General features: G+C 34.2%; 1 protein-coding gene across 1 annotated transcript in view; it reads left to right on the top strand.

The window, feature by feature from the left end:
• Positions 1 to 19,112, top strand: part of LOC143238394 (diacylglycerol kinase zeta-like) — a 196,345-nt gene that overhangs the window by 123,366 nt on the left and 53,867 nt on the right. Inside the window, exons 8-9 of the mRNA XM_076478560.1 lie at positions 8,242 to 8,274; positions 8,988 to 9,140. Coding sequence (XP_076334675.1) covers positions 8,242 to 8,274; positions 8,988 to 9,140 — 186 coding nt within the window. The remainder of the gene's footprint in view (positions 1 to 8,241; positions 8,275 to 8,987; positions 9,141 to 19,112) is intronic.

Consider the following 19,112-nt stretch of genomic DNA (forward strand, 5'->3'; position numbering starts at 1 on the left):
TCACGTTTTAACGACTGAGGGCCCGATTACACGACAGTAATCTGTTGGGTTTCTGACAGTGAAATTTCTTTCCTTGCAACGAAGAGAACTAGCAATGGCGCTTTAAAAAAAAACAAAAAAAAACCAGTCGACGTTGAGTGTGAGTAATCTACAGCAAGAAAGAAAGAAAAAATATTTAACTGGTCATGTGGGTGAGAAAATGAAATACTAATATCTTAAACACTTCGTAAATAAAAAATAATATTATAATCATGACTTCGAACTTGGAAGCAAAATTTACAAAGAACTCTAAAAAAACTGTCTAAAATTTGTTATAAGGTGAACTCAGTGTAAATGGTGCTATCAGAAAGTTCAAACCAATTTTATTTGTTTCTTTGTTTTTAAATCTTACGCGAAGCTACATGAATACTATCTGCGCCAGCTGTCCCTAACTTAGTAGTAAAACTTTGTTTGTTTTGTTTGTTTGTTTTATTTAGCGCAAAACTACTCGAGGGCTATCTGCGCAAGCCGTCCCTAATTTAGCACTGCCAACTTTTGGGCTACTGTTTTACCAACGAATAGTGCGGTTTACCATACCATAATAACGTCCTCACGACTGAGAAGGCGAGCACGTTTCGGATGGGGATTCGTACCTGAAGTCCTGAATTTGCTAGTCAAGCGCCCCGACCACCTGGCCTCGTTCGGCCACAAACCTTTTTTATACCTATAAACGTGCTTTCGGAGTTCTGACCAAATATTTCTCCTTCCTTGTAGTTTTATTTTTCTAATCGTTTTCCATGAATTTCAATAACCATCTTTCCAAAGGATGGAAGAGTGGAAATGTCCTTATAAGTGGCTCGGCTAATCTTACCAATTATCCTATCACTGAGTTTATGCACGCGTAGCTCTTAAGCTTTAAAACGAAACTACAAAGTGCTGTTACATTATCACTTGAAATTAAATGCCCAACTGAGTTGCTCATTATAAAATCGATCTTCACTGTGAAGAAGCATTGAGATAATAATGACAACAATGTCGAATTACCAGTTCTGTTTACTTAATTATAAGAATATTAGACAAGGTTCATACCGCTACAAAAAGCATATCCAGTGCCTTTAAAGGTTGAATTCTAGTCTGCATTAACACTACTAAATTTTATTTTGTACCAAGCATCTCAGCTTTAAACATAACGTTATGGTGCGAATAGTGGCATTAAAACACGATCTGTGTTTCATCTCAGTATTTATTGCATAATTCACAGATTTTACTGCACACTAATTACACTAAACTCATCGTACAACAAAACATTTATATAAACTTAAATAATAAAACAGAACTAGGCAGTTATTGTTATTTAGATTTTAATTGGAATTTTACCAAAGTTGCAAAGAGGTTTTACAAATTGGCCACCAGTAGGTTTGGGGATTTATAAATCGAATATTTAGAGTTTGTTCCACGCTGTGCACACAAAGCATATAAAGTAATATGCAGCTTTGCGTTAAAGCAAAATAGGCTCGTGCACGTGCTACTAGATTAGTTAAATCGTTAAACTGTCTGGAAACTGAAGGAATGGAAAACGAAGGTTGTTTTTGTTTATTAAGGGTAATTAAGCTAAAGTAAAACATCTTTATATATGTCTATACATATCTATATACAAATTACGAATCTTCTCCTATAAATGCAAAACACCCTCTAAGAATATTATCACATTTTTACCAAAATGTTTCTATTTACATGCACATCGGTGCTTAATCCTTAGGTGGGTCTTTCTGTTTATATATGCTGCTGTGCTAACATGCTTGCAAAAGTTTATAATCTTATATAAATCAGTGGTAAACTGAGTGACGTCAATATAGTAGACACTATCTAGAATGAAGATATAAGTGAATTATTATCATGGTTGCTGAAATTGGCAATAGCTTGACAAGTGTAAATGTGTTACTACTTTCAGGTAATAAGCATGTCAAGAACAGATGCTTAAACAAATGAATGCTCGAGCGATTGTCTTTCTTGAAATGTTGTTATTATATAAGTACTATTCTCATGGATGTATATAAAGTAGATTGTGTTGAATCATTTACTTTAATGCCTTGAAAAGAGAAGACTGGTATTTTCTCCGAAACAAAATGGGAAAAGATGGATTTTCAGGTTCATCATTTCACGAAAAATTATAGAGTATGGTTTAGAAATGGAGAAAGTCGGCAGTAATTTAAATAAGAAAAATAAACAAAAAAATTGTGTAAAAGAGCGCGAGACTTGAGAGTAATTAAACAGAGTTAAACGTGACAAAACGTTAGTGCATAAGAAACCTAAGGTGGTCAACGAGTGGTCACTTGCTCTTCCCCTTACATTTGAAAATAATAAAATACAGAGCGAAATAGTGAAACAGACAGAAACATGGTTATACCGAAGAAAGTTTGGCAGCCTGATAATACACAAAAGAAGATAATAGGCAGTGACATCTGAAATCTACCTTGCTAAAAATGAAGGAAGCGCCTCGGGCTTCGGTAATTGCTGACTGTGAATAACACGATGCAATTGTTGACATGTGTGAAACACATGATAGTTCAGACAAAAGTTAGGATAAAAATATTCCCGGTACTGAAAACCTTTATGTTTTCTAAAAATAAAAATATAAAAATGTAATTTAATAGTTTGAATTTTTTGCAGTCCTTTAATATATAAGATTTGCTTTGAAAATGTTTTTGATTATTGGAATTTCAAGACTTTATTTAACTGACATGAAAATGTTGTTAGAAGTTGCATCTAATATTTATTAATAAAAAGAACAGCATCTAGAAAAACCTTTATCTTTCCTTGTAGCTTTAATAAGACGATCGTTCTGCAGAATAGTATATTTATGCATGACTTAATATGTTGTTTGGAACCGAACCTTAAATATAAAAGGTTAGCCAAAAAAAAAGTTACATTCAGTTATTAGGAACACGATTAAAAATGTAAAGGAGTACAAGAAGTGTTTATTTTGGTATCCATTAAATGTGTTTGGTTCGATTGAAGTAATACTTCTCCCAGAAACCACTAGTTCGTGAAATTAATTAATCTTCTCCAAACATTGGAAGTATATTTGTTTTTGTTGGGTTTTTTTTCAGTACTTTCGTCCAAAGTTAAACAAAGCTATTTATGTATAAACGTTCATAATCTGATATAATATAATAAGGAAAAGTAACCATTCAAAACCACTCACTGCCAATTTTTCGGATACTCTTGTTTGAGCAAATAGTAGATCTCTAAAGTCTTTCTCACACTCTCAGTTCCAAAGTGTTTTTGCCACAACGGGTTGCGAATTATAGACTTTCAGATTCGCAGTTCAAGCATGCTAACTAATCCCAAAGTCATGGCCAGATTTTGTTTATTTGTTTGGCTTGGAGCAAAGCCGCATCTGGTTACGAGCTGAGTCCACCACGAGGGAATCGAGTCCCGAATTTTATCATTGTAAGCCTTGCGCGTTCAATCTTGGAAGTTACTGTTGTTTAGTTGGAAAACGTAAAATAAACACTTATATTTGTTTGTTTGTTTGTTTATAATTTAACATAAAGGTACTCAATGGGTTATCAATGCTCTGCTCACCATAGATATCGAAACATGGCTTCTACTGTCGTACGTTCACAGACGTACCGCTATGCCACTGAGGGAAAGGAGAAACGATTATGTCTTCTACAAAAGAAGAACTGGAGAAGTGTCAAAAAACATGAGCTGCATTCCATTGATACTCAAAAGCGAATTGTAGCAAAAGCTTGGGAGAATCGTACTTTCAAAGCAAAAGAATCAGATAAATTGGTCATTAGTTTTAATACTAACGATTGTATTAATGAAGATGTGGTGAAAAAGAGTGAACCTGAAGTTTGAACTCAGGTTTTAAAGGTTAAACCGTTAAGCGTCGTCTTAGTCAAACAACAAGTATCATGGGAATAGCGCAACTTTAACCTTTGGAAATACCTACTAATAATAGTAGAGCACCCCAGTGGCATGTCTGCGGACTTAACATTAAAAACCGGGTTTCGATACCCGTGGTGGGGAGAGCACAGATAGCCCATTTTGTATCTTTGTGTTTCATTATAAACAAACAAACAAAAACTAATAATATCATAATTTATGGCTACATATTTTATTTTGTTTTGGACGTGTCTAAGTTTTTAATAAAAAACGGGGAATTTTATAAATATGTGTCCACTTTTATGTTTATTGTTAACTGAATTAATTAATGCATATGTTGCCCGTGAAACATAAAATAATTAGCGTGAAATAACGAGCTTTGTTATGTTACTATATTCTCCTTTCAGAGAAAGTAGAGCAAACAGGAACGATTTGGACATATTATGAGTAAAGCGATTGACCCTTATCTCCAGGAAGCTTCACCGTGGCACAGCGGTGTGTTTGAGGACTTGCAGTGCTTGGAACCGATTCAATCTCCGGGGAATAACATATGTATTAAAATTACACTAGAATTTCGATTATGCACTTTTAACAAGAGTTACAGCTACTGAGGAGGTTGGGACATATGGAAAGAAGATTTGAGATATTTCAAAGATTCAGTAAACCATTTTGAAGACCGCAAAACTTGTTTATCGTTTATCCAAATTAGTCTCATATACCCAATTTTGAAGTATGAAAAGAGTTATTTCTGTGTTTTTTTTGTACCTGTTGACTTTTCCTTGGAGGTTCGCCATGGCCACGTAGTTGGGACGCTTGACTCGCAATCTGAGGATCGCGCATTCGAATCCCCGTCATCGAACACGGCCATCCTTTCAGCTGTATGGGTGTTATTATGTGATGGTCAACTCCACTATTCGTTGTAAAAGAGCAGCCTAAGAGTTGACGGTGGGTGATTATGACAATTCTGTGTAATATACTAGCAAACTAAAACCAAACTGAAAAAAATCTTAGAAACAACAAGCCATACTAACAAACAACAACAGAACATTATTTTTGTGTTTAAAGTTTTTGCTCAAAGCTATCAAAGGGCTGTTTGTATGTAGCCGTCTTTAATTTTGAACGGATAGATTAAAAAAAACTAACCAACAGCATTTACTTCCAACTCTTTGGTTGCTCTTGTCTGACTGAATGGAGTATTTGACTGTCACTTTTATTGCATGTTCAAGGCCCTTACGCTTCTTTTTTTTTTTTTTTGGCATTAAGCCTCGAATTCACAGTTTACGTTTGCTAACAGTGAAAGATAAGAAACCACTTTGTATCATCCAAATGTGAAAACTAAGGTGTTCGACAACATGTTGGTAAAAATAGGCTTAAAGTTATCTACATATAGCTTAACACCATGAGAAATATTTTAGCTTTAAACATGAATCTAGACTAGAAGACTGGCCTGGTGATTAGGACGCTCGACTAACAATTTGAGGTCGTAAAGGTTAGAATTACTATCGCTGAACGTGCTCGCCCTTTCAGCAGTGGGGACTTTATAAGTGGCATTCAATCCAATTGTTGTTAGTTTGTTTGTTTTTTTAATTTCACGCAAAGCTACACGAAGGCTATCTGCGCTAGCCGTCCCTAATTTAGCAGTGTAAGGCTAGAGAGAAGTCAGCTAGTCTTCAGCACCCACTGCCAACTCTTGGGCTACTCTTTTATCAACGAATAGTGGAATTGACCGTCACATTAATGGTGGTGGATGGCGTTGTTTAGCTTTCTTCTTTGTAGACTATCATTGTTAAATTAAGGACGGTTAGCGCAGATAGCCCTCGTATAACTTTGCGCAAAATTCACAATCACATCTATCGTTTTCCTTGCGTAAGCGCAAAGCTAACACAGTAGGCTATTGTGCGCTGTGTTTACCGCAGGAATCGAAGCCTAAATTTGAGCTTTATAACCCTTAAAAATTACTGCTGAGCTAAAAAAAGATATCTGTTGGTATATATGATGAACTAATGTTTTTTACTTTTGATGCAATTTCATTACAAAATTATATTTTCTGTTTTCGTAAAACCAATGTATGGTGTCAGAGAGACTAGAGTTTGAAATTAAATTTATAATATTAATTTTTAATTTGGCCATTATGTGGGTACTCTTTAATTTTTCTCTGTGACATTTATATATTTAACTAATTCAAAATACTTAATTTGATATGATTTACAGTTTAGTTGGCAACTAATTACTTTACATTTCATAGTTTGGTTTGGTTATTACTGAGAAAAACTGTACAAAAGCTATCTGTGCTCCGCTTACTACGGGTATCGAAACCGGTCTTTTGGTGTCGTAAGCTTGCAGGCTTAGACTTAAGCTACATCACTGGGATATATCACAAGCAACTTACTAAAACACAATTTTATTTATAAACACTGTATATACATATATATATATATATATATGTATATTTAGGCTCAACATGGGTAAGTGATTAAGGCACTCGATTCGTAATTTGAGGGTCACGGGTTTGAATTCCCGTCTCACCAAACATGCTCGCCATTTCAAACTGTAGGACCGTTATAATGTAACAGACAATCACATTATTCGTTGGTAAGAGTTGGCGGTGGGTGTTGATAACTAGCTGCATCAAGTCTTACACTGCTATCTTAGGGACGGGTAGCACAAATAGCCGTCGTGTTGCTTTGTTGCACAGCATTTATTCCATTATATGCACATCTGTGAACATTGTTCAAATACTTAATGTCACAGAGTGCAATAAAACTTCTAGATTTTTAACAGTTAACAGTTTTATTTTCTACTTGATTCAAACACAATCCAAAATTAAATATTTAATTAATACATGTACGCGCATAGAGAGATACTATTTGAAAGCATTGGAGTAAAATGCTTTCTTCAGTAGATTGCGCACAGAAGTACTAAACATAATGACAAACGTAAGGTTCAGTTTAGAGTAACTTTTTTGTCATTTGGTTTTACTTATTTCCAGATTTTTTATTGACCAAACAGAGGAAAATCACCAGCATACTAAGACTTGGTAGTACATCTGTAGCAATAAACAAGTTCACACAGTTCTTATTAGGCTTTACTCTGCTCAAAAAACGAAAATTGAAACTATTGATATAAGGGTACAATTGAACCTGGTGAGGACTCTGGTGATTTTTGCGTGACTTTTGCATGTGGCATTTATTTCCGCTGTAAATGACCCTTTACTTGGTTCTGAGATTAAATATTTATGTAAAATTAATCATTGATAATTTGCATTAGTATGGTAATTTATCCACTGAAGAAGATAGGTACTAGACTATTGTGCACAAGCGTTTAAAATCGAAATATTGTAGAATACTTAATTTCTTGCCTGCATCAGAGTTACAGGTACCCAGCTTTAAACTTTTGCTACGTATGCATAAACTACACGTATATATTTGCATTTTGATAACCGCAGAAATGTCCTGTGCTAATTTGATTACATGAAATATGGTAATCGTGTCTGACGCTTACGTTGCTATATCAATCGAATTAATTGATGAGCGTAAAATATTTTATTTAATAATCTCTAAAAACCATTATTGTGACGGTTATATAAAACTAATAAAATCGGTCGATTGTAAGTCTCTCTATATAATCCTGAGTATCAACCTTCATAGATGTAATATAATCATCATTTCAACTTTATCCCCTTTTTCGTAACATTATCTGCTCCTGAGTAAAATGGAAAATAAATTGCATAATCTTTCTTTTTCCTTCTTGACGGCCCAACATGGCCAAGCGTGTTAAGGCGTGCGACTCGTAATCTGAGGGTCGCGGGTTCGCATTCCCGTCACGCCAAACATGCTCGCCCTCCTAGCCGTGGGGGCGTTATAATATGACGGTCAATCCCACTATTCGTTGGTAAAAGAGTAGCTCAAGAGTTGGCGGTGGGTGGTGATTATTAGCTGCCTTTCCTCTAGTCTTGCACTACTAAATTAGGGACGGCTAGCACAGATAGCCCTCGAGTAGCTTTGTGCGAAATTCAAAAACAAACAAACAAACATCCTTCTTGACATATAAATGATCACGTGGGCATCAAATCTGACGAAATAGTAAAATAACAAATAATGTGGGTCGATAATAACAGTGCCGTCGTATAATTGTTTGTGTTTTTCTTATATCAAAACCACATCAGGCTATCTGCTGAACCCACCGAGGGGAATCGAATATCTGATTTTAGCGTTATACATCCGTAGACTTACTGCTGTATTAGCGGGGGACACCGTCGTATAAAAGGATACGTTCATGATATAATTCTGAAGTTTTTAGGACTTCGTTATTATTAAAGTAACTCTTACCATCTGACTATTAATATTTTTTATATTTCTTCCTTCACAGCTATTTCAATCGAAGCTGTCTTTCGGCAACAAGGTAAGTCATAGTTAACTGTTTAGTCAATAAATTAAAAAAACAATATATATATATACATTTATATTTGTGTGTGTGTGTGTACAGACGTTGCACTAGTTACCAATATGCCTTCATTAATTTAACATTCCGTATGTTTTCTTGTTAGCTATTGGACTATTTACAAAGCAAATCTTGGTTAGAATTTTTCATTTATGTTGAAATGTCCTTTTTTTATAAATATTTAAAAAATATAAAAATCGAACAGTTTCTTTGATTGTTAAAATGTTTTACTCGCTGACACCAGTAATTCCTAACTTTGTTATAACGTTTGGTTATTTTCCTTCAGCTCAGGCCACTGACACTAATAGTTTGTAAGTTCTGACTTTGCCAACATTTTATTTATTGTCCTTCAGCCTAGTCTTCCTACACCACTTATCACGTTTCATCTTTTCTGGTGCTTTTTAAAATCTGTTTTATATTTCTAAATATATTTATTAACGATTATACTGACAAGATGTTATAGATTAATATTGCAGAAATATGGTGCTTAACTTTTCTCATTTTTCTGAATAGCTTCGTAAATCTGATGAGATTATTCTGGCATATATATATATATATATAATGGCTAGATTGAAATATAGTAATTTCAAATCATTTGTTTAGTTAGAGCTTGAAAGACAATATACATTTTTAACCAGATACACGAGATGATGTGTAGATAATTGTCATTCCAGGAAATTGTAGCCATTGGATGTTCTTGGTGCAAGTTGTCCTTCCATAACAAAAGCTACTGTTTCAGCATTGAAAAACTAAGCGAGCATTGTTCATTGGGAGTGCATGCAGATATAATTGTGCCTCCAACATGGATTGTGAAACTTCCCCGAAAGGTAAAAATTCGTGTAACACCCGAAAGTTAAAGACTCGAGTTACACCAAAGGAAGCGAAGTGTTACGTTATAAAATGTCCTATCAGTCGATTTTTCTTTTCTTACGGCTAGTTTATTCACAAAATGCGCGTAACATTTTTATCAGTTTAAATTACTATATTATAAACTTCTATGAATTCGTTTAAACTTCAGAATGCCCATTTCATCTACTGAGAATTATGAGTTGTGGTTAAAAAAACTGCTATATTTTATATGGAGAAAAATATACTATTATCACTTTCATTATTACAAGGAAGACAGTTTTTGTTAATATTCTTAGCTTCCATATATTTTGACGTGTTTTTTTCTTAATAAATAGTCCTCACTTGCTCATCAGTAAATATATAACGCTAAGATCCAGGGTTAGATACTTGCCGTGACTGTTGGATTTTCTTATAAAAATAAAGCTCAGTTCAGGTTTATTTTATTATGTTCAGTAGTCTTCATATTTACATCTCTTCTTATTTCACTAACATAAGCCTTTTCTTAGCAATGGAGTCCCCCAGTCGCACAGCGGTATGTCTGCGGACTCAACCGCTAGAAACCAGGTTTCGAGACGCATGTTGAGCAGAACACAGATGACCCGTTGTGTAGCTTTGTACTTAATTCTAAACAAACAATTTTTAATAATGACAAGGTGAAAATTAAACAGTTTGTTTTGTGTCTTCTACTGGTTTGGTTTGAATTTCACGCCACGCTGCATGGGGGCTTATTTGCGCTAGCCCTCCCTAATTTAGCAATGATAGTCTACAAGGAATGAAGCTAATCAAGCTACCCCTTCCCCCCACAAACTCTTTGGCTACTCTTTTACCAATTAATAATGGGATTGAATGTCACTTATAATGTCCCCACCGCTGAAAAGGCAAGCATGTTCAGTGATGAAAATTCTAACTTTCGACCTCAAATTGCGAGTCGAGCTCCCTAATCACCAAGCCAGTCTTCTAGCGTTTAAAGTTAGAACATTTCTCATGGTGTAAAGTTATTTATAGATAACTTTAAGACTATTTTTACCAGCATGTTATCGAACGCCTTAGTTTTCGCATTTGGTTAATGCAAAATGGTTTCTTATCTTGAATTCGAGGCTTAACTCTTCACATGTCGTTGTCAAAAATTGCGTAGGGGCCGTGGGTGTACAATAAGAGTGACATTCAAATCCTACCTTTCAGTCAGATAAGAGCTACAAAAGAGATGGAAGTGGGTGCTATTGGTTAGTTGTTTTCCAGTCTTTCAATTCTAAATTAGAGATGGCTATACATAGACACACTTTATTACAGCTTTGATCGAAGTTTTTAAACAAACAAACAATATTCAGTTATCGTTATTTTGCCAGTATGGCCTGTTGTTTCTAAAATCGTTTTAATTTGTCAGTAAGTTATTTTTTCCGCGAGCGGAGTCCTACGTACTTTTCACGTTCTTCGTGAACATCTTCTCGCAGTTGGTAAAAGCATTTTCCATTTAATGGATTGCTCGCCAATTTAGAATTTGGTGTCTTTACAAACTGTATTACAGTTTGCCATTAAAGAGGTACGTTTGCCCTTGATGTGTATGATTTATGTATCAAAGTTAAACGAATAAATTTTGAGCAAATTAAGAAATTTAAATAAACAGTCTACATTTTTTGTCGTTTTCTAAAAAGAAAGTGTTAAGATGAGGTGTTAAAGTTATTTAATGTACTACAAGTTGGAGCACATGAACTTTAAATACGTGGTTTTCCTACAATTTAGTACACTTAAACACGTGTAACTCAGGAAAATTATTGTACAGAGCTGCATAATCAAACGTGTATTTTATAGTAATGTAAGTAAGTTTAGTGGAAGAAGGAAGTCCACAGTAAAACTTAACTAAAATATATCATTGTTTACAAGTTTTGTTCTCGTAATTTTTCTGATAATCATAACTAGTCTGTATTTTATTCCAGTTTTTTTTGTTTTTTTATAACTGAGCGACTACATATTCTATCTTCATTTGTCCGCAGAATATATTTAAGACATGACAAGATAAAAAAATATCAAAACTGTAGCTGAAGAAACGCAGAACTGATCATTCAGGAGAAAGATACCCTACTCTTTTAAGGACGCTCATGGACATCTTTCATTTCTATTTACATATTTGTGGCCACCAATTAGACGGCTAACATAATTGGTTCAGAACACTAGAGACATTTGTATTTATGAAAAACTGAATGTCATTAATTAATTTAGCATCATGTAATTCTGTGACATAATAGTTATACATCCAGTGCAATAGTTAATACATTTTGTTTGTTTTGTTAAGACTTATTGCAACAAATGCACGTTATCTGAAAACCAACGTCGCCTTGTGTAACTTTTTCATGTTGTTTTCAAATTGACAAATGTTCTTATAAAATAGTAGAAAGCTACAGTTCGCCTTTTAATTATAGATAAGTTTGTTTGTTTGTTTTTTGAATTTCGCACAAAGCTACTCGAGGGCTATCTGTGCTAGCCGTCCCTAATTTAGCAGTGTAAGATTAGAGCAAAGGCAGCTAGTCATCACTACCCACCGGCAACTCTTGGCTACTCTTTTACCAACGAATAGTGAGATTGACCGTCACATTATAACGCCCCTACGGCTAGGAGGGCGAGCATGTTTGGCGCGACGGGGATGCGAACGCGCGACCCTCAGATTACGAGTCGCACGCCTTAACACGCTTAGCCATGCTAGGCCATTATAGATAAGAAAATAAATGCACGGTCGTTTACCTATAAGAAAATATGTATCATACGTATCTCACCCGTTGTTTACCTAGTCCAACAAAACAACAAATACACGCTGAAGTCCTAATATCCAGGATAACTACTATGTCGCAGTTTGATTTTAAAAATCGGTTTTTCACAAGTGTACATATCATGTTGAGAAATAAGTAATTGAATTCGTTTTTTAACTGCATTATTGTTAAAGATCGTTTTTTTAGAAATTATAATTTATTGTCATCTTGCAAAAAACAACTTTATAACGAGGTAAGCTCTCCACCATCCATCGCTAACGGAACTCGCTGATATAACACAATGTAATTGACGCTTAATCAGAGCACAGCATATACATAGAAATAGATACATGATTCTCAACCGTAATTTTGCATCGATTCCTGTACTTGTACAAGTTTACTTTTGAACTGTTTGTGGTGGTGCATCAATTTCTTTACTTGTACAAGTTTACTTTTGAACTGTTTGTGGTGGTGCATCGATTTCTTTACTTGTACAAGTTTACTTTTGAACTGTTCGTGGTGGTGCAAAGTACAAATCAAATAATAGAAAAAAAAAACACAAGAAAAGATGATTTCATTCAATATTCCACCAGTAAATTTCAATATTTTTTTTTATATTTTATTATAACACCAATGCTTCGTACTCGGAAGAGTTCACGTATGTTTGTTTGATTCAATGGGTAAATCTCTTCAAATGTAACTGTTAGATTCATGGAACATCCATACTATAGTTTCAGTGGTTTCAAACTAAAATTTAACAACATTAGACTTTCCAAGTACATGTATTTTCTATCAGGCAGAGCTCAACTACAACTCACAAGATGTCCTCCTCGACAGATGACAACGAGAAATGTGGTAACAAAATCAGACAGTGAATGTTAAACTAACAAAAATCGTTTTCTTTTTTAATGCTTTCAGTCTTCAAATCTCAATACTGCCATCCAGTGGCACAACATCATGTCTGCGGCCTTACAACGCTAGAAACTGGCTTTCGATATCCGTGGTGGGCAGAGCACAGAGAACCCATTATGTAGCTTTGTGCTTAATTACAAACTAATATACAGTCCGCGCAGATGTAATCATAATATCTATAGGACGTGTGAATTGTAATTTAAAATCAACGCAAAAAAGTCTGTGGTTGCAATTTTATCATATTTTTTCAGGCATTGCAAATCTAATTTTGATCACAATACGTAGAAATTAGAAGCAAATGAGCCCTAGTTAACCTTTTTGTGGTATTGTGTCGACAGTACAAGTTATGACATAACGATGTTACTTGAGGTCCCGAGAACGTAAAAGACTATAAGGTTTCAAAATGATATTTCTACCCGTTCTGTGTCACAGTGATCTCTTCGAAGCAAAGGCCAGTCGTGATCTTTGGTTAACGAGTCGGGCTGCGAATATAAAGATCCAGGGTTTTAATGGAATGTTCAGACAAGAACTCGTTACAAAAGTAACAGTTACTGCGATCGAAAAAGTCGTGTAACAGTATCGTTGATTTGATGTTCATCCTTTGGTCATTGCTTCAAAATCAAATACAGCTGTACCTAAAACCCAGTGGTTTCTATACTAATGGTGCACAGTAGATAATATTCAGATTGAAATTTAAAATTCTTCAAGGAAAAGAGCCTGAAGAGAGGGATAATATCTGTATCTGATCATGTATGAAACGATTATCAAAATGTATTCGATCTTTCTTTCAACATTAGTAAAGCTTCATTTAAAATTATAAAGTAAAAAAATATAACACATACAACCATTATATTTAAGTTACATCTTAAGTTATATAAGGGCTACTATTATTTGTGAAAGGAAGGTGAGGATCTCTACTTTATGTGTACGTTTATTAGACCAAAACTACGGATCATACTTATTCCATGGGAGAGGAATACAAACTTGTTTTCAAGTATGGAATATGGAGGATGGGGTGAGAGACTCTTGTTTATTATTTTTAAAGTCATCTGTGAATGTCAAAATAAGAACTTCGATACTAACGTGAACTATACACTTATTATACAAAAAAAAGAACAAATAAATTACCTCTGTGTAATTTTCTCTTAAATCAACATATTAGAAGAGTGAATAGTGTGTGTCAATCTACGGTGAGTACGAGGCAAGTTAACACACGATCCGGGTTAAATTTGTTTCTTTGTTTTCTGTATTTGGTGCAAAGCTACACGAGGGCTATCTGCGCTAGCCATCACTAATTTAGCAGTGTAAGACTAGAGGGAAGGCAGCTAGTCATCACCACCAACCGCCAACTCTTGGGCTACTTTTTTACCAACGAATAGTGGGATTGACCGTCATATTATAACGCCCCCACGGTTGAAAAGATGAGTATGTTTGGTGTGACAAGGATTCGAACCCGCGATCCTTGGATTACGAGCCGAATGTCTTAACCACATGGTCATAATTCCTATAAACATAGCTTGAAATTTAAATTTTAGAAAATAAAGCACAAATGACATAAAGAGAACAATGAGTAAGTTGTAAAAATTGCAATTAATTTTCGTTAATTTTTCCACGTTTAAACATCAATCCAAATTATTTTTGTATGATATCTATTTTTGTTTTAATAGCACAAAAAGTAATGCAAGTTTCTCATTGCAGGGTTAGTTAACGCACGTGTCAATCAACTCCGAGTAAAACGTGTCAACAAGTTGTCCCAAACCGCCATTCACCTAGAAATGGCTTGTTATTGGACAACATTATGTACTATTATATAGCCGAAAGAATGCATTTCCTAATAATATCTAGCTTAAATTTTCTCAACAAAGTGTACGATATAGTATAACAAAATGCTTGTAATAAAAAAATATATTTACTTACGTTTGCGAAAGTATCAATTTTTACTCTCCCAAACGACAAAACTTTTAATCACGATGAAATTACAATAGCTGTTCACTTGTATTTAAATTACAATAGCTGTTCACGTGTATTTAAATATGTCTGTGGCTATAATATCACAATATGATGATTATCAATTTCAACATATGAAAGTCGTTGGCATTTTCCTCATCTGGCCAACCCCCCACCCCCAGTTTCCCCTTAAGTCAATTTATGCAATACAATCTGAACTTCATTGTCTCAAAAAAAAACTCCCCCTATTCTCCATGTCTGCAAAATTTAATGAAATTTCATTGAAGAAAAATTCAAGAAATCATTCAATTATATTTTAAAGATAGATTATAGTGGAATGTGTCTTAATCCTTAATATACCGAAAATTATACGTTTTTCGATTTTGGAAAGTTTGTCGCAAGCCAAAATATCTTATTTCAGTTGTTTTAGGAGGAAGGAACTCAGAATAACCGAAGATTGTCAGTTTCACTAGAGATCAAATAAATAGCTTTGAAAAACCTACATAACGTGATTATGGGTTTTTTTTACAACTAAATAGTTTATTCCAGTCGACGACAGGCTTCAGAACGTATATCGTGCAACATTAGGATAAATGAGCGTTGTTTCCTATGCCAACCCACTTGTAGCTCTCAGCTATTTTCCCATTATGGTTGACTGTAATGTCTTGTTAGACGTCTGATTGAACTACTTTATTCTTTATTGAAGAGGTTCAAACAATTGTATGTATCTCTACTTGAAAGTATTCAGGCTGCCTGAAGTGAAGCAGTGAGAGATGGTCGTACTAATTTCCAACATTGGCTTCCTTATTATGTGTATGCTCTGTCAGCTTATTAGTTTACTTATCTTAATTGTCTTTATGCCAATCGCCTCTAAAACTGTATACATAGATATAAAGATTTTATTCTTAGTTTGTACACCTAGATTACTTTAGATGAATATAAGAGAAGAAGGTCAAATACATGCTTCCGACATTCATATCAAAAAGCCTAAACCATAATACAAATCTAATGGAAAACAAGATAATTTTATCAAATCTATACAATCAAAATAAACTAAAACATTTAAGTAATTGAATGACAGACTAAATTACAAAAACTTCTCTTAGTCTATCGAACCATTTATCATGTTTGAGTTTGTACAATTAATTACCAGTACAATTAAGTTGGTTGTGGCAAAGAATAATCGACAAATTCTGTTTAAATTTTATTAAAATTGTTGACTTTATTTTGGCGTAAATTCAAAAGTTAACATTGTACTCAGAGTAATACTACAATCATTCATTAAGAATGTGACAGTCGTCGTTGGTATTTTGTTTAATCAGTACATGGGTTTCATAGACAAATACTACAAATAGGGTGAAAATCTACAAATTGTCCATCATAAAAGAAGACGAAAACCAAAATGTACTCATGTGAACTAAAAATGGGTACATGGCTTCCGATCTGCGCAAAGAGCGAGAAGAACCTAAATTAACACATATATACCTCTGTCATGCATTAAAATTTTAAAGCTCAGTATGTATGTAGAGAGATCTCAACAAAAATATAAATGAATGATGATGGTTAGAATTTTTGGCATAAAGTGAATAATTTGTTTTTGGATTAATTTTTAAAAGATAATAAGAACACTATCGTCATTCATAATTAACAAACGTAACGTCATATATCCTCAGTTAAATTGTGAATAAGATATAAACTTAGGTTCTTAACTTAATCAGGAAGGAAACGAAAAATGTTAATGTGACACAATGCTTAGTCTTAATTATTATAAATATTTACCTTAACAATACGCCAAAGTTAATATTATAAACGCAAGTTAATATTTTAGCTTTTGAGAATATGTTACTAGGCCATTAAATGGTTTCTTAAAACTTGAAAATCAGTATCAAAGTTTATGAATGTTGAACATATTAAATCCTATATATTTTTCCACTTGGCTCTCACGAGCTCCTCAATGTGATAAGTTAGTTAGTTAGTTATCACCATTAGATTCCATCTAGGAACAAAGGGCCGCAATCGCTTGTGGATTCTTCAACAAGTATTTAAATGAGCAGGTTGTTAATCCACTGCCACGAGCCGTCCCTAATTTAGCATTGTAAGACTATAGGGAAGACAGCTAGTCATCACCACCCACCGCCAACTCTTGGGCTACTTTTGTACCAACGAATAGCGGGATTGACTGTACCATTATAACGCCCCCACGGCTGGGAGGGCAAGCATGTTTGGCGCGACGCGGGCGCGAAGCCGCGACCCTCGGATTAGGAGTCGCACGCCTTACGCGCTTGGCCATGCCAGGCCGAATGTGATAAGAGATACCGACAATTGTCATTATCTAACCTGTATAAAAGCTAATGTGTGTCACGTTACGTCATGCTTTATTTCTCGAAATGGGATGATCCATAAGAACCAAAATGCATTTATCCAGATAGAAAACTTCGACTCCTGTCTGCCCATTGCGATATTAGTGACGTAAGGGTAAGGGTGCTGTGAAAACTTTAATGTATTGAATGTTGGTAGAGACCCGGCATGGCCAAGCGTGTTAAGGCGAGCGACTCGTAATCTGAGGGTCGCGGGTTCGTATTCCCATCGCTCCAAACATGCACGCCCTCCCAGCCGTGGGGGCGTTATAATGTGACGGTCAATCCCACTATTCGTTCGTTGGTAAAAAAGTAGCCCAAGAGTTGGCGGTGGGTGGTGATGACTAGCTGCCTTCCCTCTAGTCTTACACTGCTAAATTAGGAACGGCTAGCACAGATAACCCTCGAGTAGCTTTGTGCGAATTTCAAAAAACAAAACAAACAATGTTGGTATAATAAGCCTAAAGTAAAGACGTAGTATGGGGTCATCTGGCCTAGAGCCAAGTGCATAAACTTTATCATGAAACTAAAAATATCGATTCAATTTTAAACTTAAATATCGTCTCTGAGTTAATATATTTTATATCACCAACGTTTTTAATATAAAAAAAACAAAGACCTTTAATCAACGGAGACTCTTAAATTTAGAAATCAACAAAAAAATCTTAGTTTTATTCTCTGTACATTTCACTGTGCTTTCAATTAACGAGGATATTAGGCTATACTTATGTTGCTAAGAGACGTAGCATAAAAGCCATTGTCGTAACGTAGTATTACCAAAACGTGATGATTTTTTATGTATTAGAAATTGTAACTACAACTGCTTTTTACCAAAATTATTCTATGAACACGCCACGAATTCATTTCATGAGTGTTCTTAATTTTGATTGGCTCACAAAGGAATTTACCGATACTTGACTTCCTCGAATGCATTTTTCTGCCTCTTTGTTGATCAAGCTTGATTTTTTAAAATGAATTTATTCCAGTTAGCTATGAAATGTGAAGTTAGGGTATACTATGAGGTGGTAAAAATAATACTTGCTCTGTCATTGTTGACGCGATATTTACTTATTTTAATCAGTTAGCTATATTAGTATCTACTCGATAGGGGGACAATCACAAGACAGATTAATATTTTCATCAAATAACTGCAAACTTGCAGTTAGTTACAACCAAAATGCTGCTAACAGTGAGGGTATTCATCTAACTGTTCAATTCACAGTAAATATATAGATTTGTTAAGGTTTACTGTATTGTGTACTTGTATCGGTTTGCTATATAAAACTTGTTTCATTAGTTTATAGATTACTTTTGTTGGTTCTTATCTATATGAATATCATCTATTCCGTAGTATTAACTTCATCAGTTTAAATAAGTGTCTAAAAAAATATATTCAAAATGTGACTACCTTATGATAAATATTTGTTTACTGAAACAAGTTTTCTGTAAAAAAAACTATCTTGTAAATCCAAAATATTCCAGCATGATTGCTAAGTCAATTTGATGATTCGGATACATAAAGTTTAATTATATATCTCACAGGAAAAAACTACAGACTAAGTAGGCTTCATTGAATAACTCTATCACAGTACAGCTTGAGTGGTATGTGAACTAATTTTTAACTCTTTATAAATTTCACATTATTTTCAACTTTTTAAACCCAATAACTTCATCAATAAATAGAAACCTGAGATATTGAAAATGATAGAAAATATACTTAATATTTATGATAAAAATCACTTTACGCTACAAATGATTCTTTCGTTTGTTGTTGGTGTTTTCATGTCTCTCTTAACTTATTAACTGAAAATTTTAAATCAGAGATGTTTTAAAATATATTTCAAATTTATCTTTTGCCTGTCAAATAATATAATCACAAAGTATTTCGTTCGTTTCGATGAGAACCGAAACAAATTAGCGAAGCCAAACGATGAGAAACAAACATTTATTTACAATATTGTTTATATATATATACAGTATAAAAATCTTGAAC

The sequence above is a fragment of the Tachypleus tridentatus genome, chromosome 13, assembly GCF_004210375.1.
Source record: "Tachypleus tridentatus isolate NWPU-2018 chromosome 13, ASM421037v1, whole genome shotgun sequence".
Classification (NCBI taxonomy): Eukaryota; Metazoa; Arthropoda; class Merostomata; order Xiphosura; family Limulidae; genus Tachypleus; species Tachypleus tridentatus.